Source organism: Mesoplodon mirus, assembly GCF_964341445.2.
Source record: "Mesoplodon mirus genome assembly, chromosome: 16".
Classification (NCBI taxonomy): Eukaryota; Metazoa; Chordata; class Mammalia; order Artiodactyla; family Ziphiidae; genus Mesoplodon; species Mesoplodon mirus.
In genome coordinates, this window is record NC_138992.1 from 19,693,383 (window position 1) to 19,715,971 (window position 22,589).

The 22,589-nt window shown below is 43.1% G+C and overlaps 1 protein-coding gene across 1 annotated transcript in view; it reads left to right on the forward strand.

Annotated features, from left to right (window-relative positions):
* Nucleotides 1-22,589, forward strand: part of SAMD12 (sterile alpha motif domain containing 12) — a gene marked incomplete at its 3' end in the record, with an annotated part of 252,591 nt that overhangs the window by 28,601 nt on the left and 201,401 nt on the right. Inside the window, exon 2 of the mRNA XM_082601196.1 lies at nt 10,589-10,767. Within this exon, the coding sequence (XP_082457322.1) occupies nt 10,589-10,767 (179 nt within the window). The remainder of the gene's footprint in view (nt 1-10,588; nt 10,768-22,589) is intronic.

The following is a 22,589-nucleotide window of genomic DNA, read 5'->3' on the forward strand; positions in this document are numbered from 1 at the left end:
TTCAGTATGAGAACCTCCTGGTTCTTGGTTATGAGTGATTTTTTTGTTTGTTTAATCAAAACTTAGACATTTTCATTTTATGTTATGGGATGCTGAATCTTAATTAAACCTTCTGTTTTAGCCGGCTTTCTTTTTTTTTAACAAATTTATTTTTTAGTTATTTATTTTTGGCTGCGTTGTGTCTTCGTTGCTGCGTGCAGGCTTTCTCTAGTTGCGGCGAGCGGGGGCTGCTCTTCATTGCAGTGCATGGGCTTCTTGCGGTGGCTTCTCTTGTTGCAGAGCACGGGCTGTAGGCTTGCGGTCTCAGTTGTGGCACACGGACTTAGTTGCTCCACGGCATGTGGGATCTTCCCGGACCAGGGCTCGAACCCATGTCCCCTGCATTGGCAGGTGGATTCTTAACCACTGCACCACTGGGAAAGCCCTAGCCGGCTTTCTTTAACGCCACTCTGGCCAAGTGGAGTTTGAAATCCACATTCCCCACGCTGAAGTTGATACCTGGGAGGTGGGGCCTGTTAGTTATTTATCACTGGGGGGTGGTGAAAGTCCTGACTCCCACCAGCCTTCCTCAACATCAGCCCAGGAAGGAGGGGCTGCCTGCTGTGATGAGACTGGAAGTCTAGCCTCCCCGTTTCTCAAATGATATTGCAGGGGTGGGGAGGTGGCCTCCTTACCTGCTGACAGAGATGAAAGTCTGGGCTCTCTACCTGGCCTTCTATGATGCCACCCCGTTGTGGGTTTTGGAGTACCTTATTATAGCCTGGGGAGGGTGGGAGTCTGGTCTACTCACTCAGCCTTTCATGAGGAAAAAAATCAGAGTAGATCATGTGTTTTATGAAAACTTGGTTCAGTTCATATATATAGATAGAGACGTGTTTGGGCACTGGTTCATAATATGAAATCTGTGTCTTACAGTATCATGGATACAAATGTTTTAGTCACCATTGTAGACCACCTATTTCTTTATCAGGCTGATACCTGAATCCTCTAAAGCTTCATAGAACTTCTGAGTATATCTGCCTTTGTATTCTCTTCACGAAAGAGAAGAGTTAATGTCTGTGTGCCTTAGAGGTTGTCCAGAGCCTTCCCCTACTCTACTGATGGTGAAGTGTGTAAGTTAAGCATTATCTAAACGTCTTCTGTGTTTAGATTGTCTAGTCCAGGTATCATGGGTAGGAGTGGTGAATATCTGCTGTGGTTGTTACCCTTAAGTAGTCTCTGGGAATACTTGAAGGTTCCCTTAAAGTATTTTACAAAGAAGACATCATCTCTGTAGACACATGAGCTGGAGTGAGTGTGCTTCAGGTGGCTCGGAGCAGGCAGTGTCCTGACATAGCCACACATGGTCTGAACACCTGGCTGAGATGGAGTCATCCAGGCCCAGCTCTGGCGACCACACGGTAGCTGTCAAGGCTGTCGTCAGGCCAAATCGTGAGGACAATAGAGTGTGCGTTGGGGGTCCAACTGTTCACGTTCCGTATTTTTTCCCTCCCTCTCTTGTCATCAGCAGAGTGTCTTCCTCCTCTCGTTAGAATAAGGGATGCGTCTATTACTGGTCCCTTCCAGACTGGCTGGGAATGAGCATGTCCTCTTTTAATGCCGCCGAGTTACCCGTTTGGAAGTTTGTGTTTTACCACGTTTTTTTTTAATAAGTAAATAAATAAATTTATTTTAAAAAAGATGGCATTGGGATAAATAATAGCTGTCTTTTTTTAATTTTTTTGGTCTACTGTATGCCAAGTACTTTCTTTTTTTTGAATTTTATTTTGTTTTTTTTTTATACAGGTTCTTATTAGTTATCCATTTTATACATATTAGTGTATATATGGCAGTCCCAATCTCCCAGTTCATCCCAACACCACCCCACCACCCCACCACCATGTTCTTTTTGATGGTGAGAAAAATACTTCATCCTGTATTTACAGATATTAAGCTTTGACATATATTTGCAGAACCACATTTAGCTGACCAAGGAGAGGTTTGGAAGTCATATTCTGTCTCCTCATAGCCTGACCCAAATGGTAAAATCAAACATAATTTAGCTTATTTAAATTGCCTGGGAGTGGGGGAGTGCAGAATAAGTCAGAGGCGAGTTCCTCAAAGATCCATGAGTTCTTCTTTGATGATAAAGTGAAGGGGGCTGGGGTTCTTGGACCGCAGGGTCCTCCAGAACATGGTTCCACTGTACCCTAGGAGAGGGCTCACTCAGCAGACTTATTTCTGTACAGGGCCAGCTAGCAAATATTTTAGTCTCTGCAGACCACGTGGTCTCTGTCACCACTACTCACCTGCACCATTGTAGCAAAAGAGTGGTCATAGACAATATATAAATAACATGGCTGTGTTCCAATAAAACTTTATTTATGGACACTGACATTTGAATTTCATATATTTTTAGGTCACAAAATATTCCTTTAGGTTTTTTCCCAACCCTTTAAAAATGTAAAAATTATTCTTGGCTCACAAGTCATATGTAAATGGGTGGTAGGCTGGATTTGGCCTATGGGCTGAAATTTGCTCACCCCTGCCATAGAAGATGTCCACTGGACCGGTTCCTTTACCCAAACAGACGTTGTGCTTCCTGTCCACTAGCTTAATCCAAGCTTATGTTCCTGAGATGTTTCTGGTACATTGCTTTATTTTCATGTTAAAACATTAGTGACCTGACACTCATGAACACATCCTTATTCGTTCACGCAAAAGTTTTTGTGAGTATTCTGGGCACCAAAGGCCCCCAGATGAATTAAGACTTTTGCCCTCAGGTCTTCACAGTGGAAGACCTGGACTGAGTCTACCTCTGATGATAATTTTCTTGATAACAACATGTATTCTTATCATCTTTATTTATTTATTTATTTATTTATTTTTGGCTGTGTTGGGTCTTCGTTTCTGTGTGTGGGCTTTCTCTAGTTTCGGCGAGTGGGGACCCCTCTTCATCGCGGTGCACGGGCCTCTCACTGTCACAGCCTCTCTTGTTGCAGAGCACAAGCTCCAGACGCGCAGGCTCAGTAGTTGTGGCACACAGGCCTAGTTGCTGCGCAGCATGTGGGATCTTCCCAGACCAGGGCTCGAACCCATGTCCCCTGCATTGGCAGGCAGACTCTCAACCACTGCGCCACCAGGGAAGCCCACAACATGTATTCTTAATGTACATCTTCCTTGCTAAGGTATTATACTTAGGTAAGCTTTCTAAGTCATAATGGGAGTTTTGAAACCCAGACTGTAATATTTTGCTAGGATTTCAGTTTTCTTATTTTTCTCCATGAGGAAGAGCTAAGCAATCATATGTAACTGGTTAAAATGGAATCATATGTTAGTTTGGAACGGTTCATCTGAATGTTAGAGAACACCTGATTCAAAGTGGCTTAACAACTAGGATTATTTCTCTCCCAGAGCCCCAAGTCCAGAGGGAGGCAATTACGAACATAGAGTAGCCCAATGATGGCAGAGCCAGTGTGGCTGTTAGCCTCTTGGCTTTCACTCATGCTTGGAGCCCTATTGTCACAGAAGGTCTATAGCAGCTCTAGATAACACATCAGCATTCAAGGCAGAGAGAGGGAAGGAAGGGCGGTATCAACATCTGTTCTCTTTTGTCAGTTCCAGGACTGTCTTTTTATCCATCTGTTTAAGTCCCATTGGCAGGAACCTGTCAGCAGCTACTTGTAGCTGCAAGGGAGGCTGGAGGATTGAGTTTTGACTTTGTAGACATGCTGTGGGAGGTGGCAAGGAGGAGAGCATTGGGAATGTTTAGCCACCAGAAGTGTCTCCTGCAAAGGGTGGGAGGCCTTTTGTGATGCCCGGATTACTTCTAGAGAGTAGAGTTCTGCCGGATTTGAATCAGGAATATAACGAATAAGGCACTTCCCTTACTTAAACAGATATTTGGAGAGTGTCTGCTATGTGAATATTATATATGAGAGATGTATGAAGCAAGGGCCATGTCCTCCAGGAACTTTTTCTCTAGCTATGAGCAAGAAATATACATGAAATGATAAACAATCTATCTCAATTCTAATAGCTAATGATGGGGATTGGAGTATATTTGCATCATAAGGTCATGTATTCATTTAGCAACATATATGAGGTGCCAAATACATGCAGCTTAGTCTTTTCAGGTACATAGATGACTAACACTGTTTCTGTTCTGCAGAAGGCAGTCAAGTGAAACAGCAGTTCTGGGACAGCTCTATGGTTCTGTGATTTACCATATCTTTGAATTATCCAATTAGGTTGGAAGCAACTCTTATTTGCTCTTTTGAAAAATAAAGATCTAAGCTACTCATAAGAAGGGAATGACAGTCAGTAGGATTAAATCAGTATCTTTTCGTCATACCTCTGCTCATTCTGTGAGCAATGATTCAGCATAACTGTACGTTAGTCATTTGGCTAGGCACTGGGCTTGTAAAGCTTAATAAGAAGTCACTTGTTTCATGGGGCTCCTAGTTATAGGGTAGGCAGACATGTTAATAAATACTTGCAATGCATGGTGTATACGCACACACACCAGATTTAATAAGAAAAAGAGACGTTGTCAACATTGCTTAGGAGGCTTACAAAATCAGTTAAAGCTTCACAGGGGAAAGAAGAAAGAGCATTTCTTATTTCCTGAAGGGTTATCCATGCAAATAAGGGAAGGGAAGAGTATATTATGGAAAAAGATCAATTCTGGCAAAGCAGAGAAGCACAAGACATCTCAGCAGCTGCAAGCAGCGTCTATGTGTCAGTAGAAATGTAGGGGCAGGAGCCAGAGCAGCACCACTGGGGGTGTTTGCACAGCATCTCTGTTCACAGTGATGCTGGGAATAAAGGACCATTCAATTTGAATGAGGCTCTGTCCCTTGTCTCACTACAGGGAGAGTGTGGCGTGGGTGGGGACTGAAAGGACTGGGAAGCTGCATGACTTCTTGGCAAGTACAATCCACTTGTTCTTACAAATGAATGTTGTGATGCCAGCACATCCCTCAGCTCTTCTTGAATCATCTTGAGATGAAATGAAGCCTGGCACTTAGGCATAGTCTGTTACTGTGACCTAAGTCCCATCGGAATGGGACCCCTCAGAGGTCAGGGCCAGGAAGGCCCAGGCTCGCTTCCAGCAAGTGAAGCATGTCTTCTGCCAGTCAGGCTGGGGCCCATTTTGGAGAACATGCCCTTTCCAAGAACATTTTAAAGTAATCTGATACCATTGAGCTATTATTATCTATTATATTTTTTAAAAAGAAAGCAAAAAACGTGTTATACCTGAAAATCACAATAAGATGATAGAAGACTAAAAATACTTTTGGAACTTTCCACTTAACAGAGGCAATAGGGAGGTGAAATGAGAGGGAGTCCATTTTTGGTTTTTTGTTTTAAAATTTTATTGTAGAATATAACAAAATTGATCACTGGAACCATTCTTGAGTGTGCAATTCAGTGGCATTAAATATATTTATATTGTTGTGCAACCATCACCACTATCCATCTCCAGAACTTTTTCATCAACCCAAACTGAAACTCCATACTAAGCAATAAGTCCCCATTCTCCTCTCCTCCAGCCCCTGGTAACCACTGTTCCACTTTGTCTCTATGAATTTGACGGTTCTAAGTACCTCTCATAAGTAGAATCATACAATACTCGTCCTGTGACTGGCTTATTTCACTTCGCATCATGTCTTCAAGGTTCATCCCTATTGTAGCGTATATCAGAATTTCATTCCTTTTTAATACTGAATAATATTCCGTAGTACATACATACAGCATTTTGTTCATCCATTTATCCATCGATGGCCATCTGGGTTCTTTCCACCTTTTGGCTATTGTGAATAATGCTGCTATAAACATGAATATACAAATATCTGTTCGAGTCCCTACTTCAATTCTTTGGTTGAATTGCTGTATCAAATGGTAATTCTATTTTATTTCTTTTTTTTGAGGAATTCGCCATACAGTTTTCCACAGAAGCTGTCCCGTTTTACATTCCCACCAGCAATGTGCAAGGGTTTTCAATTTCTGAGGGAGTGGGTTTTCGCACATGTAAAAAGGATGGTGCCTTCGAATTGGCATCTCAGAACAATGCTAAAACGTGTATTTGCATGAGGAATTTTCTCTAGGTTTTTAAAAGAGCAACGTTTGTAAAATCTGGTCTTTAACTCCTCATTTTAAGAGCTCACCATCAGTAACTTTAACATTAAAGCGACAGTGGCAGCCCTTCAGGTAAAGACCACAAGCAGCCTGCCGTGTCAGTTCAATAACTAGAAATCCATAGGGCACAAGACTGGTTGGGAAGATCAGGGAAACAAGAAGATCTCAAAGCTGACCTGTGAGCTGCTGAGCCCATTATATTGAATAAATAACTTCAGTGAAAACAAGAAAGGGTAGAGATGAGGATAGAAAAGAGAAAGCAAATGGGGGCACCTTTTACATGATGAACAGAGAGATGGAGGTCACGGCATGTAAGAGGCCATTTAAAAGTCGCTTGATTTGTAAACATTAGGGACGTGAAATTTCAGGGTAAACAAAACACAGCCTGTCAGAAATGGTTTTAAACAAATAAACCCAAACACAAAAACCTAAATCAACTGCAGGATTTGCAGGCGAGGAAGGAACAGCTGTGGAGGATTAAAATATATGTGGGAAGAACGTGACATGTGTAGAAAGTCCAGATGCCATAACCCATCTCATGTCTAGAGATCTTACATTTTGTACACCTAGTATTTACTAGCAGAGAAAAGATACCTTTTGATGAAGGCATAGTTGTGTAAAGACAGAAGATTGGTGGTTCGTTCAGCAGCTGAACAGATGTTTCTCCACTGCCTATTATGTGACCAGTGCTGGACTGGGCAGTGGAAATGGAGCTGGCAGTTGTGGTCGGTGAAGCAGACAGGTCAATTAGACAGACATCCTCAGAGAGTGAGGGGATGAAGCACCAGGATGTCAGAAGCTCCTAGAAGGCTTTCTGAAGAAGTCTGAAAAGACACATGGGCTGAGTGGGAGTTCACTTCCCAAAGAAGGAAGTAAGGTTGAGGTGGAGTAGAACTTTCTTCTAGGAGGAGGGACCAACATGAGCACAAGTGAGGGAAGTACAAGAGTCTGATGGGTGGGGAGGTGATGGCAGAGGAGAACAGGAGGTGCTGGAAGCTATCAGCAGCTCAGTGATATTCCTAGGCCATGAATTTCAAGGCAGGAAGCAGCTGGGAATCATGCTGGAGTAAGATCAAAGATACACACTTTTTTCTTTTCCTCACTAATCTCTAAATCTGTCCCATGCCCATCCGCCACCTCCCGACACAGGCTCACCTCTTTTTAATAATCGCAATTTTAGTATGTTGAATTGAAGATTCATTGTAAGTAGGCTGATCTTTGGAGATGGGGAAGCTGATTGATACTAAGTAATTAGCCTCATGCTGTCATAGGTTTTTGTTCTTTTTCTACCACTGCCTGAATTGGGCATTGCGGTTGGTTCTCCAGCATCTGTTCCACCCCTGCCTTGTTGAGTAACAGCAATGTGGTTTGGGGACTTGACCTTAGGTGAAGGTCAGCTGGTTTAAGGGTAATCCTATCTCTTTGGGGACTTGACTTTAGGTGAAGGTCAGCTGGTTTAAGGGTAATCCTATCTCTACTGCCAGGGTTTTAGTTCACTAACGGATGTGTGTCATTCACTTTGGGCCAATGAGAAAAGATCCAAGTTTGGAGAAGGATTTGGGGAAGAAAACTATGGTCAATCAAGCTGTCTCTATTGCTAGATGAGAACCAGAAGCTTGTAGCCCTAGTGCCATGTGGGTACCCAGGCTTAGGATAAAGGTGATGTTATGGATAGCAAAATAGAAAGATGAAAAAGAGTCCTTGATGGCACCATTGAACTTGGAAATCAGCTAACTCAGAACTTTTCCCACTACTGGGCTTCCTCTCCTGAAAGATAATGATTTTCCTTACTGCTTAATCTATTTTGGGTTTGTTCATCTGAAACTTGAAATCATCTGCAACCTAAATGATACATGATCTTTGTGACCTTCAGTAGACATCTGTATGACTTTTTATGACTATAACCCTTTGAGCCTCATTTCCCTTGTCTGTGAAATGAATATAATTATGTCTCAGAGTTTTTCATGAAGATTATTTGAGACGCACCACAAATCGAGGCAAGAGGCATGAACTAATACATGCTGAGTGCCTACGAGGCACCATGAAATAGACTGGTCCTTGTTTTAGGAAGCTTAAAGGCTAGAAGAGAAATTCAGATAACTTTGATATAAAATAGTTTAAATAGGGTCACATGCATGTGGATCTTTGTACAATAAGTTTTTTAAGATCATTCGTACAATGTTGACTACTTGCCATTCCAGGCACATGATCAAATCTGAAGAGTTGGTACTTAAACCAAAGCCTGAAGCATAAGTAGGGGTTAGGTGAAGAATGGGGAAGAACAGTTCCGGCAAAGAAACATTATATACAAAGTCCAGAGGGGACAGATTATGAATGGCCTTGTTGGCCATGTTAAAGATTTTTGAATGATCTGGGTGTAAAATGAAGCCATTCGAAAGTTTTTTTTTTTTTTACTTTTTTATTAAGGAAAATTTCAACAGACAAAAGTGGAAGGAGTAGTATAATAAATCCCCATGAATCCACCAGTTAGCTTCAAGAATTATCAACGCATGGCCAATCTCATCTCATCTATATCATTCTCTTGTCCCCCATCCATTTTTTGTACAGTAGGTCCTTGTTGGCTATTTATTTTAAATAAAGCAGTTGTATATATTTCAATCCCAAACTCCCTAACTATCCCTCCCCTCCAGGTAACCATAAGTTCGTTCTCTAAGCCTGCGAGTCTGTTTCTGTTTTGTAGCAGAAGTCTCTTGAACTAACCTATACATTTTTAAATGGGATTGCGGGGGTTCAGCGAGGAAAAGCAGTTGGGCTGGTCACATTCTGGGGGACAGAGATGAGTAGCTTGGACCAGGGTGATGGCAGTGGAGGTGTGGAGTGAAGTAGGTGGATGGGAGCAGCATTTTGAGTGTAGTGCTTACTGGCTCTGGTGATAGATACGAGGGATGTGGTGACTTATGAAGAGAGTGTGTCAAGGAGGACTCTTCAGTTTCTGTGTAACTGAAGACAGGAGAAAGTGAATATTTTTTGGTAGAAAAACCAAGGTTCAGTGTGAACATGTTAAGTGTGAGATCTGTGATACACTGACATTGGGATGTTGAGTCACAGTCTTACATCTGAGGCTCATGAGAGAGGTCTCTCTGGGCTGGATTTAAAATTTGATAGTCATGGTCAGGTTGATTGCATCAGAAGTGCTGGGAATGGATGGGACCTGTTAAGGGAGAAGTGGAGAGTGGGGAAAAGAACACCTGCCTGACTACTTCTGGGAAGGCTTCCCTCATCTCTCAGGTGTAAAATATTCTTTCACAAGCCTGATCAAGAGAAAAGGAAACCCTGGGGTGCTAAGTAAAGGGAAGAATTTTAGAATCACAGACGTCCTGTAACGGGGAAGAATGCTGAGAAAGGGGGAGACTGAAGATCCTGGGTAAAAGGAGATTATTGATGAAGTGGAGTCTCGAGGGAGATGGGAGGGGATTGGAGGTTCTGGCCTTAAATCCTCTGAGACCAAGGGGAAGTGGATAAGGATGGAAGTTTAGCTACATTTGAAGGCTTGAGGGTCACAAGGAGATGAGAGAATTCTCCACCAGAGACCTCAAAACACACATACCAGCTATATGTACATAAGTGTGTGCACATTCACTCACACACACCCGTTGGGTCATGGATGTCCTCCAGGGGGAATGTATGTTTCCTATAACATTCCCCGCTATTTCTTTGATAGTCATGGGTACCCAGGAGGAACTCCTATGTGGAATGAATAAATATACTCAGTATGAGCTTTAGATTTTATTTGTGAGGGTATCTGCATTAAAGGATGTGGAGAGATAAGGTGAAAATAGGAAGCTACTAGGCTGAGCTCCCTTAAACCCTCCACTCTGACCTTTCCTTCTTTCATGGAGGAGTAGTAACTGTTTTAAAACCACTAGTTCTTTTGTTTCTTGTCTGCCTCTTCTATTTCATTGTGAGTTCTTTGAAGCTAACATCTGTCGTATATAAATCCGTGCTTGCAGGGCCTGGTCCAGGAGTGGCACACAGTAAGTGCTCAGTAAATATTTGTTGAATGACTGTAAGAGGGTGGACTTGAGTGGATGCTTGAAGAATAGAGAAGATTCAGAAATGGGAGGGGCTGAGCAGTTTTCCAGATGGAAGCAGAGATACACACTAAACTGCAGGGGTTGAAATGATTGCATGTGTGGAAGGCAGTACCCAAGTTGCCTGATTTGGTATTGTCTTCTGTAATTTGGGGGTTGGTTGCTTGCCCAAGGTCAAACAACTTGGAACTGATGGTTCCTGGATTTGTACTCTAGTCTTTCTGACTTCAAAGCTCAGGATTTCCCACCATACGATGCTCCCGCTTCACCAAATCGTTTCCCATAATTATGACCCCCACCTCTCAACTTGGTGATTCCTTGTATCTTCCCACATAGGCCAGATGAAATATTGTCTTTCATGGACACCTCCTTTATAGGATCTGTTTTCTGAGTTTAGATTTTTTCCTCTTTCCTAGCTCTCCACTGCGGTTTGAATCCACGGGGTATTGATCACCCTGCCCGTGCTGAAGGTATTAAACTGCAAATTGAAGGTGAAGGTGTTGATTCTCACTCTATTAAAAACAAAAATTTCCAGAAGGTGCTTGACCAAAAAGGAACCCCCAAGCGACTGCAGGCAGAAGCCGAGACAGCTAAGGTAGGTAATAATCCAGTAAGTTAAGGAGATTCTGAAGCTGCAGCTTTGCTATTTTGTGGTCCAGCCCCAGATAAGAACTGATGGTGCTTTCATTAATTAGCATTGTATCTTCAGTTAAAGAAACAGTGCTCCTTGATTGCAGGTAATGAGAAATGAAAATATTGACCACATACCCTTTAGAGTGAAATGGAAACACATTTGTGGTCAGTTTCATCGCATGAGGCTCTGAGGATGGTATAGAATGAGCTACAGGGAAGAGTGCCTTGGAATTAAAGCTGAAAGATTTGTTTGCCAGGCTCAGATTTGTCATTTTATGATATTGGACAAGTCCTGTGACTTTTCAAGCCTCAGATTTTTCACCTATAGAATGGGTATCAGAAAAACTCCATCCTCCATTAGGTTGAACAGATGAAATAATATTATGTATGTGGAAGTGTTTTGTAAAAGGCCCAGTTGGCTGCATGAGTATGAGGGGGCTTTTTGCTGACAATCACAATAACAAGTAATATTTTATTAAATATATACATATATGCCAGGTACTGTTTGAAGGACTCTTGATATACTGGCTTATTGTCTCCCTGTAACAATTCTATGAGGTAGACAATAGTAAACAAGATCCTAATTAATGAAAGGTAAAATTGTTTTATTTTGTTGCAGGATACTTTGTTCTTTTAGTCTTTTAGCCTAGATGTTGGTATAAAACACACCTTGGTAAACTGGGAGGATGGATGATTCTTTAGTAAGAGCAGCGTCTTTCAAAGGTTTTCTGCAATGGAACTGGCACTGTATGGGTTTTTGTCTGCAATCAGTGAAGATGCTCTTGTTGGAGGTGTATATTAGTTTGCCCCTTGGAAGTTGAGATGACTAATCTTCGTGTGGTTATTTGATTTCTCCCTCGTGCATTTCCTTCAAAGGAATTTCCTTTCAAATGTTTGTTGAGTGGATGAATATGTGCATGCCTTGGAAAGCAAATGTTGCAATCATCCAAGAAAAACCTTAAGTAGAAAGGTCACTTGGCTGTCATACAATAACCACCACTCCCTGCAAAAAATGCCTTCCAAAATCAGATGTGAATTTTTCTTCTTTATCTATAGTTTTGAATAATTACCATGGCTCCTTCCCTTCTTTAGTGTGGATAATTAAAAACTGATGACATAATGAGTGTCTGTGTGTCTGTGTTGTAGGGAGTGGAGAATGATTAGCAAGGAAGATATTGCAGATATTTTGCACTAGATATGGTAGCTGAGAGAAATTGCACCTTATAGGAAACTGGTTGATTATTGAGGTTTGGTCTGTAAGAGGAGGTGGGAATAAGTGAGCCCTATTATGACATCTAAATCCGATCAGCCAGTGGTGCCATCTTGAAAGAGTGAGAAAAAAAATGTCTTAAGGGTCTTCTTTAACTAGGAAGATAAATGGTTTGTCTGAGTAGGATCTTTTCAAAGATATGCTTAAAATATTAAAAATTAGAGTGGGGAAAAAGAAAACAATTTATTGACATTTGCCTGATTTAATTCACCTTTCAACATGTCCAGATTCTCTTTTATTTGCACAACAGATTGGTGATATAAGAAGTTTGATTCAAACCTGATAAGGTTGGATAACTTCTGAATTATTTGGAATGTGTGCAATTGTAGTAAACCCTGAATTTTCATGTCAGTAGCACCTGCCTTTGCCTCTAGATCATTTTACGTTTGCTTTGCTGAAAACCTACTTCACTGAGAATGTAGTTGTCCATAATGAACCTTTCCTCAGGAATAGCATACAGCTGGAAACCACACTCATCTGAGTTTGTCCAGATCACCTACAATGAAACCCCCAAACAGGGTTGAGAGGGGATTCTGAATGTCTTCACATTGACATGTTTAGGAGTGAACAGATGAGGAGCTGTTGCTACAAAGTATTTATTTTTTCATGCAGGTCTTGATGACAATGGTGGTTGCTGGGGGGACAAAATAAAAAGAGCTTGATTACTGCAGACCTGCAGTGTCACATACCCTGGAGATTCTGAGCCACAGACAATGTGAACATGTTCTGTGCATGTACAGACACACTGAAATGTGCCCTCCTGGTGCACTTAGAGGGTTATTGGAGTTGTGAGTCATCCTTTTTCCTTGGGTAAAGAATTGAATCCCTGGTAACTTGACCTACTCTAAACTTACCCTAAAAAATCTCTGGCTAGAAATGCACGCACTTAAAGCCACTCAGTAGTGTAAGTTGGTACAGATTTTCTGGAGGACAGTCTGATAGAGTTATCAACATTTTACATGTGTATAAGTTTTGAGCCAGTAATTCCCTCTCTAGGAACTTGTCCTAAGGAAATAATCATCCAGATGTGCAAAGATGGCTGCAGGAGAATGGTCACTCTAGCAATGTTTATAATATGAAAACAATATCCTTTCATAGGACATTGGCTCAAGAAACTGTGTGTTCGTGGAATGGAATAGAGTTCTCCCTTTATAAGGGTGAGGGAGACCTATGTGTACTTATCTTAGTCTATTCAGGCTGCTATAACAATACCTTAAACTAGGTGACTTATAAACAATAGAAATTTATTTCTCACAGTTATGAAGGCTGGGAAGCTCAGGATCAAGGTGCCACCAGATTGAGTATCTGATGAGAGCCTGCTTCCTGGTTCATAGACAGTCGTCATCACACTGTGTCCTCACATGGTGGAAAGGGACCAGGAATCTCTCTGGAGTCTCTTTTACAAGGGCACTAATCCCATTCATGAGGGCTCCACCCTCATCACCTAAGCACCTCCCAAAGGCCCCTCCTTCTAATACTATCACATTGGGGGTTAGGTTTCAGCATGTGAATTTTAGGGAGACACAGACATTCGTCTGTAGCAGTGTTTATGTGGGAAAATGAGTATGCTGCTATTTTAGAGTGGGGAGAGGAGGGAGAAGGGCAAGTTACTGCACACAGTAAAACGTTCTCATTTTCATAAAAATATCTTTTCTCTGTAAAAAGGCATCACCGAGTCTGAAAGAGTTCATTCCACAGTTTGAGCAGCAGTTTACATCTGGAGCTGTGATTATGGGGAAAACTTTCTTTTTCTGCACTTGAGTTTTTTTTTTTTTTTTTTTAAAGATATGTACCCTTTCAAGTATATTTATTTTAAAGCCCTTTTCAGATTGTCCCATTAACTTAAACAGCTCATCCATGACTTTTCCTGTTTGTTGAGTCTGTATTCTGCCTTTGAGGGTGGTGTCTTTCCTCCCGTGGCTCCTAACGCTTGCTGGTTATTTGCCAAGGAGGAGTTATCATGCGGACTATGAATGACTTGGGTTGTGGAGGCCATTTGATGAGGTGCTTTTTGTAGTCTTTGTGCTGCTGAAGCAAGCACTGATGAGGTGCTTTTGTGTTTGTCTCTTCCTGAACTTTTTGGGATGTAATAGCTTTGACCAGGTGTTTAATTATGTTTCAATTTGATGTTCTCTTTGCTGACGCACTACACGAATCAAGTCCCCCCAGATGTGCTCTCCCATCTGCAGACTTCACACAGGAACCTGGTTCTAGCATGCTATCACACCTGTAGGTTCTGCCACTTTTGGTCTGGCCAAGTTGGGCTTTGAAACCAATCCCTGTTCCAGATCTCCAGCAGGCATACTGTGCTTCAGTCCTCCTCATTGCTGTGGGCTCCTGGCACCTAGAGATGTCTCTTTGGCCTTATATAAATTTAAAAATATATTTTCTAGTATCTTTAAGTTTTTAGAGCCTGAGAGGAGATTGTATAGCACAAGTTTAATCTACCATCTTAACCCTGAAATTTACATTGCTTTCATAATTAAAAAATATCTCTATCACTACATATCTTTGGAAAAATCATCCTTTTTGTTTCTTTATCTTAAATGTGATTTGGCACCCTTGGCCCCAGTTACTCTAAAGACTAGGGCCCTGATTCCAGAAAGAGGTTATCGGTGCTATGAGTTGCCATCAGCTCTTATAGACAAAAGAGAAATCAATAGAGAACCAAGCTCACTTTGTTTTGTTTTTTTTGGCTGCACTGCATGGCATAAGGGATTTTAGTTCCCCAAACAGGGATCAAACCCGTGCCCCCCCTGCAGTGGGAGCACAGAGTCTTAACCGCTGGACCGCCAGGGAGCTGGACCCCCGAGCTCACTTTTAAGCCTTATTATTAGGTAGCATAGAGTCTAGTTGGAAAAAAAAAAAAAAGAAACAGATTCAATTGAATTGTGGATTTGCAAAAGCTATTTACCATTGGGAGTGCTAAGTGCCAGTGAGGACTTAGGAATTCAGAGAGTATGCATGCCATACCACAGCTGCAGTTATAAGTTCAAAATGCAGAAACTATGTTGACTTAGCTTTACAGGTGGATACCCGGCAAGAGATAGTACGTATAGCATTTCGTCTCATCCAGGGGGCCAGAAGGTATGAAGGTACACAGCTGCTTCTGTTCCTTCACCCACACAGGGGCGCCTACAACTGCCACAGATGAGACCCAAGGTGAGGATGAGCTTCCTTGACTCACAGAAGGCACAGCCTCTTTTTCCCACCATTCTTTTTACCATTCTAGTCATGTGGGCCCAAGGCCATCTCACTGGTCCTGTAGACCAGGTGTGGTCCACAGAGCAGTTTTCAAGGAAGCAGCTCTGTGAGCCCCTGGGGTCCTTCCCGGACAGGCCTGAGGTTAATGAACCCTTCCTTCCAGAGCAGTAGGCATGGGGCTGCCAGAGGGTAGGTACTCCAGGAGAGGAAGAAATGCACCTATGCTGTGAAATATGGGTAACATTCAAACATGCAGTAGTAAGAATGGAAGGCGTCCTTAGCAATGGTGTGGCCACAGACATCCTCAGGTGCTCTCAGCAACAGTCTCCTTGAGTCCAGGTTTGTGTTGCGGAAGATGAGGTTGGAACAGTAGGTTGGGGCCCAGTCGTATGGGATTTGAATGCTAGGAGCGTAGATTTATTTTCTATCTGCACCATCCAATATGGTAGCCACTAGCCATGTGTGGCTATTAAATCCATTAAAAATGAATAAAATGGGCCTCCCTGGTGGCGCAGTGGTTGAGAGTCCGCCTGCCGGTGCAGGGGACGCGGGTTCGTGCCCCGGTCTGGGGGGAATCCCACATGCCGCGGAGCGGCTGGGCCCGTGAGCCGTGGCCGCTGGGCCTGCGCATCCGGAGCCTGTGCTCCGCAGCGGGAGAGGCCACAACAGTGAGAGGCCCGTGTAACGCAAAAAAAAAAAAAAAAAATGAATAAAATGAAAAATTGTTTCCTTGGTCACACCAGCAAAATTTAAAAGTTCTCCATGTGTCTAGGGATTACTGTCTTGGATAGCACAGACATAGAACATCACAGAAAGTTCTGTTTGACAGGCTGCTCTGGTTTGTGGAAGCCATTGAAGTTTTCTGGGCATAGGAGTGAGTGAGATGAAAAGATGGAATTGTGTGATCTGACCCTTGTCCTTGGGCCTGGGGGGACATGTGCTTCAATCATGAGAAAAATGTGGAAAGGGGAGTCTGTTTTGAAAGTGATATCCCTAAATGCTCTGATGGTTGGAATTTGAGTTTCCATGGCAACTCGGGCTATGGACTAAGATCAGCCCATCAGCAAACAGTATCCTGGCTGTTCACCTTGGAACTCTGGAATGTGTCCTCACAAGTGGCCTAAATACAGCATTGGGAAACTAGAAACTCTTCACTTCTAGGCTTGCTTTTCTAGGTGCTTATGAGAAAACTTACCGTGTGTTTTCATGCCTGTGAAAGAAGGGTTTCATAAGGTTAATCTTTATTTTTTCTTGCCAACAATGCTAATTCTCCAGAGGCTGTAAAGTGGTGAATCAGAGTAATGATCAAGAGTCTTGGTGGCTTTTTGTGTGTCCCTCTTATATGTGTCACTGCCCCCTTTTTATTTATAAAATCTCTGTTTTGCAGCTGAGAAAACAAAGAATTTGAATGGCTTGCCAAAACTTAGTTCCTGGCTAAAAATTGGAGGAAGATGAAATTCACATCTAAGTATAATGACCCTGAAACCATGATTTTTTTTCACTCCTTTAACATTAAATGTACAAATGATTTATTTATTTGAAAAGAAAATATAATCTGATATACTGAGAATCTGGCCAACTAGGTGAAAGAAGAGGTTAAAATGCTGCCCGTATTCTTCCTTTCTTGGATAGAAAAACAGCAGATCTTTATTGCTGTATTACATAAGGGAGAAGCAGCGCCAGCATCCAAAACAGTGAATAATTGCCTGCATTTGGCTTTGGGATGCATTCTGTGAATCTTTGGCAGCAGATAGCCTTTTCTCATTAGGCTAATATTAGATTTAGTTTGTGTTTCTTTGGCACTGAGTTAAAGGAGCTGGCCTGGAATTTTGTGCTGGAGGCAGGAGGAGGAGAAAGCCAGGTGCTTTGGATAAGCCACAGGTGGATAAATGAGAGTTGACTGGAGAGCCGCTGGTGGACGTTTGTAAGAGTGGGCAAGAAGCAGTAATCTGGGACTGAAATGGAAAGTTCAAAGAATTTTGACTTGGGTTACAGATGAAGGGTGGATTGTACTTAACCTTGATCAAATTACATGGCTCAGCTGCCTCTGAGAAGGTCTGTAGCAATTTGGGGATAGAATGATCTAATTCTTGGCTCTCTGTATTTCTTGGCTTGGGGATCAAGAGTGTCTCCAAAAGAAGCTGCCAACCCAATATAATGTCACCAATGATAGGAAAGGACATAATGCATGGGAAACATAATAAGCACATCCTTAGTTAAGAATTGTCAGGGGTCAGAATAAGAGAGACAAGCCAGAATGACTTCATGCTATGTGAGTTCCAGCTCCCTGCAACCCGCCCCATATATACACTGGGCACTTGGAAAGAAAGAAACTACCATTAACCCATATTTGAAAAGGTAAGCATTTATTACCAAAGTGTTGAGCTCTGAAAAGTGCAACAATAGAGCATGTATTTGAGCCACTGTTTCATGGTACAATCAACCAAGAAGGAACCTTAGGGAACATCTGACTACCTGATTTATTTCATAGGTGAGGATGAGAATATATGACTTCTCCAAAATCTTGAAGCTAGTAGTGGCATAGCCTAGCCTAAAACAGTAATTCTGACCCATGGCCACTGCTTTCCTCTCTGTTGTGCTGACAAATCTTATACAAAACAACAAGAGCCTGCAGCCATTTGGTTAATATTCCTTTTCTTGTGTACCAGGACTGTAGTACATGCCGTTTGAGGATGCAAAATGGAAAGTTGCATCGGGGGAGGTGGAACCCCTATCAGTGGGTGGATCAGAGCCCAGTTACAATTCCATCGACAGTTTTGACACGGCAAAGATAAGCCTCTGGAAGAAAGGGCATTTGAGTTCTAAGGGTGGCTTGTCTGGTAGCACTCTGCCCAAATACTTTTCTTTTCCAGCCTGAAATGCTGGAGATAATATGGAAACCTTTCAACCATGGCAGCAGTTAGAACCATAACAGTCAGAACTGATTGAGAGATTTCAGAATTGTATGCGTCTATATAAAGGCAAAGGTATAATTTGTACCTAAGAAAGAGACAGACATAGGTGGTACACAGGACAGCAGTGAGCTTCTTCTGTAGCTGTGTTGAAAAGACTCCCAGTCCTTGATGGGTGATGCTGGAAAAGCCGTATCTAAAAGCCCTGGTCAACTCAGCTGAGTGAAGAACTCAAGAAGCAGATAAAGTAGAACTTGAGAGAGAAGCTTGAGGCCAAGTAAGATGAACAGCAGAAGGTGGTGGAAGAAAGCGGGGTTGGGCCTTTGCACACATGGGTAGAAGGCTGATGCTAGCTAGCTCCTGGTGAGGGGCACTGTCGTTCAACAGACACACACCATCTCTGAGCATATAGTGTCACCCTCTTTCTCTCTACATACACACCAGATGGTAAAACGTTTTATAAAATCCATATTATTAAGATTTTTAAGTGTATCTTTGCTTTCCCTGGTATTCTATGTCATAGTTGCTGTTGAACTATGAATACTTGGACTCAGGTGACCATTTAGAACAGGGGTGTGCAAACTTTTGCTGTCAAGGGCCAGATAGTAAATGGCTCTGCATGGTGGATGTCGCAGTCCCCACGTGACTTTGAGGAAGTGGATGCATTTCACTGAGATGCTTACATGGGGCCCTGTGGTTTAGATGCACATCTTCACTGCTCCACATTGGCTCGGCTGTGCCTCAGCCGATGGGAGGAGCTGGGCCGCTCAGCTTTAGACACTGCACACCCAGCATTCTGGAGCAGTGTTGGGGGAGGGTGAGAGGTGGACAGGGTACTTGGAATCATTTTTTTAAAATACCTTGCTTTCTCTTCTTTCTTCTCTATAAGTATACAGATGGCTACTGCTTATGTTCTATTTGGATATAAGTTGCCAAAAGTTAATAGCTGTAAAGGGAAAAAAACATGGTAATAAGTAATACAGCATTTTAAACTGTCCTGGCATCACTTATACATTGAGAAAACTAGAGTATTCCATTATGTAAAAAAAAAAAAATGCGAACTGCACAGCCAGTTCTGTTGTGTAGAGATCAGTTATTCATCAGCACATCGTGTTCAGTCATTCTGCCGCCACTGCGTGATCTGAAATCCACACGTGCTCCACCTCCACTGCTATCACCCGGGTCGACCTCATCATCTCTTAACTGGCTTCCACTTCACTCCTGCCCTCCTGTGATCCATTCTTCACCTGGTGGTCTTGAATCAAAGGATACCACTCACCAGCTTAGCATCCTTCATGGTTTTTCCTAGCACTTAAAGTAGAAATCCAGACTCATTCCCGCGGTAAGAACCCAAGATATTTTGGCCATGCTTGACCTCCCTAGTTCCCCCTCATATCAGGCTTCGCTCTGGTTGTCCGAGCTCCAGACACACCCGTCTCTCTGTTTCTCAAATGTACCAGGGCCGTGCTCTCCTGAGTGCATCCATACTTGCCATCCAGCCTGCCCGTATTTGCCCCCTTGATCATTGCACCACTGGTAGGTCTCGGTCGAAGGTCCCTCTGCAGAGAAGCCTGACCGCTCGAGCCACACTTTCTGACATCACTGTTTGTCCTCCATAGAGCCTCTTCCTGTCTGAAATCAGCCTATTTATTTTCTGTGTCTCCAGTACAATGTAAGCTCCTTGAGAGCAGTGATCTTGACTGTCTTGTTCACTGCTACAGCATCAGTGCCTGCTACAGGGTGCAGCGCATCATAAAGAATACACTTTTGGGCCTCCCTGGTGGCGCAGTGGTTGAGAGTCCACCTGCCGATGCAGGGGACGCGGGTTCGTGCCCCGGTCCGGGAAGATCCCACATGCCGCGGAGCGGCTGGGCCCGTGAGCCGTGGCCGCTGAGCCTGCGCGTCCGGAGCCTGTGCTCCGCAACGGGAGAGGCCACAGCAGTGAGAGGCCCGCGTACCGCAAAAAAAAAAGAATACACTTTTGATTTGATAAATGAAATTAGTTGATGTGACCCAGAAGTCCCTTGCCTCTGGGTCTTCCTTGCTTTTGCCTCATAGTTATTTCTTTAATCTCTCTACAAGCAAGCAGAAGGATACATCTTGCTGGATCCTGTAACAATTGTCAATGGCAGGGAATGCTTTTCTGGACGGTGGGTGCAAGTGGAACATTGTCCACAGGATGAGCAAGGGATACTTCCATAGCTACTCCATTACCCTTCATCCTCAAAGTCTAGACTAGGCAAATACCTGTTTGTAGTCTGTGGTAGGCATTCCAAACTTCACTTAGGCCAAGAGTCTCCAACCTGCAGATGAGGACCAGTGATCTCTCTGCTACCTCCAGGGTCGGCCAAGATTTCAGAGGGCGAGGTTCCTTCACCCCCACCCATAGCTATTCACCATCCTCAGTGTAAGCATCAGCTGACTACCCTGATTTCTGTCCCATTTCCTTGAAGTCAAAACTTGAAGGTAATAGAAAGCAGCAGCTTCTCCTGAAATGATCAGGAACTCCTGACTTAAATTGAAAATCAGACCACCAGGTACCAAGCAACACCTAAAACATTATTGCCAGGGATTTATGAATTAGAAATTGTTTTCAGGGCTTCCCTGGTGGCACAGTGGTTGAGAGTCTGCCTGCCGATGCAGGGGACACGGGTTCGTGCCCCGGTCCGGGAGGATCCCACATGCTGCGGAGCGGCTGGGCCCGTGAGCCATGGCCGCTGAGCCTGCGCGTCCAGAGCCTGTGCTCTGCAATGGGAGAGGCCACAACAGTGAGAGGCCCGCATACCGCAAAAAAAAAAAAAAAAAAAAAAAAAAAGAAATTGTTTTCAAATGTTGCTTTCCCATGTGCCCATACATATCTGTTAGTCTGCTTGAGCTGCTGTAACAAAATTCCATAGATTAGGTAGCTTCAATAATAGACATGTATTTCTCACAGTTCTGGAGGCTGGAGTCCAAGATCAAGGTACCATCCAATGTGGTTCCCGGCAAGGGCCCTCCTCCTGACTTGCTGATGGAAACCTTCTGCCTGTGTCCTCACATGGTGGAGAGAAAGTGAGCTCTAGTCTCTCTTCCCCTTCTCAAAAGGGCACTACTCCTATCCTGGGGCAGCACCCTCATGACCTTACCTAAACCTAAGCATCTCCCAAAGGCCCTTTCTCCAAATATCACCACATTGAGGGTTAGGACTTCAACGTATGAATTTGGGAGGGGCCACAAACATTTGGTCCAGACTATATACCAAATATGCATTTTGGCCAAATGGCTGAGTGTTCAGTCATTATTTGGCTGAAGTGGAATATTATCATCATAGAAGAGATGTCTGTCATACAAGGATAAACCTGAAATATTAGTAAGAATACCTATTTATTACAACTTAAAGTTATACCAAGCAGATTTTTTTTAAAAATCGGCATTGTAGTGCAGTGTAATAATTCCTCAGAGCTGTCGGCTCCTGTGGTTTTTATATTGCACATTTATGATACTGAAAATATACCCTTTCAACTGAGTTCAGTGAAGGAGCAACATACATTTTGGTCCAGCTCTGCCACTGCAGGGTCGTGCTAATGGTGATATTCCCAAGTCATTAAGCCTTCATCCTCTCTGATGATAACTGACTGAAATAAAGACTTCAACTCTTGGACTTGCCATCTTAGTTGAAGCTCATGAGGCAATTTCATTGAAACAATCCCATAAACTAAAGCTTTGGGCTGTATTTTTTTTATAAGTTTATTTATTTTTGACTGCATGGCGTCTTCATTGCTGCACACGGGCTTTCTCTAGTTGTGGCGAGCAGGGGCTACTCTTTGTTGCAGTAAGCAGGCTTCTCATTGCAGTGGCTTCTCTTGCTGCGGAGCACGGGCTCTAGGTGCGCAGGCTTCAGTAGTTGTGGCACATGAGCTCAGTAGTTGTGGCGCATGGGCTTAGTTGCTCCACGGCATGTGGGATCTTCCCAGACCAGGGCTCGAACCTGCGTCCCCTGCATTGGCAGGCGGATTCTTAACCACTGTGCCACCAGCAAAATCCCTGGGCTGTATTTAAAGAAGATGCTTTTTAAAAATTCTCAAGATCAAGCTGAATTTTGTTGCCATCCCTGTGGTTTTCTTTCTTCAAAGATGTTTTCACAATATTCACTGTAAAACATGATTTTCAATTCAGCCAGAATGATCTTGTGAATGTGCCCGTCAGATCATGTTGTTCCTTTGCTCAGACTCCTCTCATCACTCCCCATTTTCCTCAAATTAAAAGCCAAAGTCCTTTGGTGCCCTCCGGGACCCAGCATGAGCTGTTCCCTGGCAAGTCACTCGTGTCATCTGCTGCTATACTCTTCCATGTTTAGGCTGCTCCTGGATTAAACCAGGTATCTTCCCACCTCAGAGCCCTTGTACTGCCTGTTCCCTC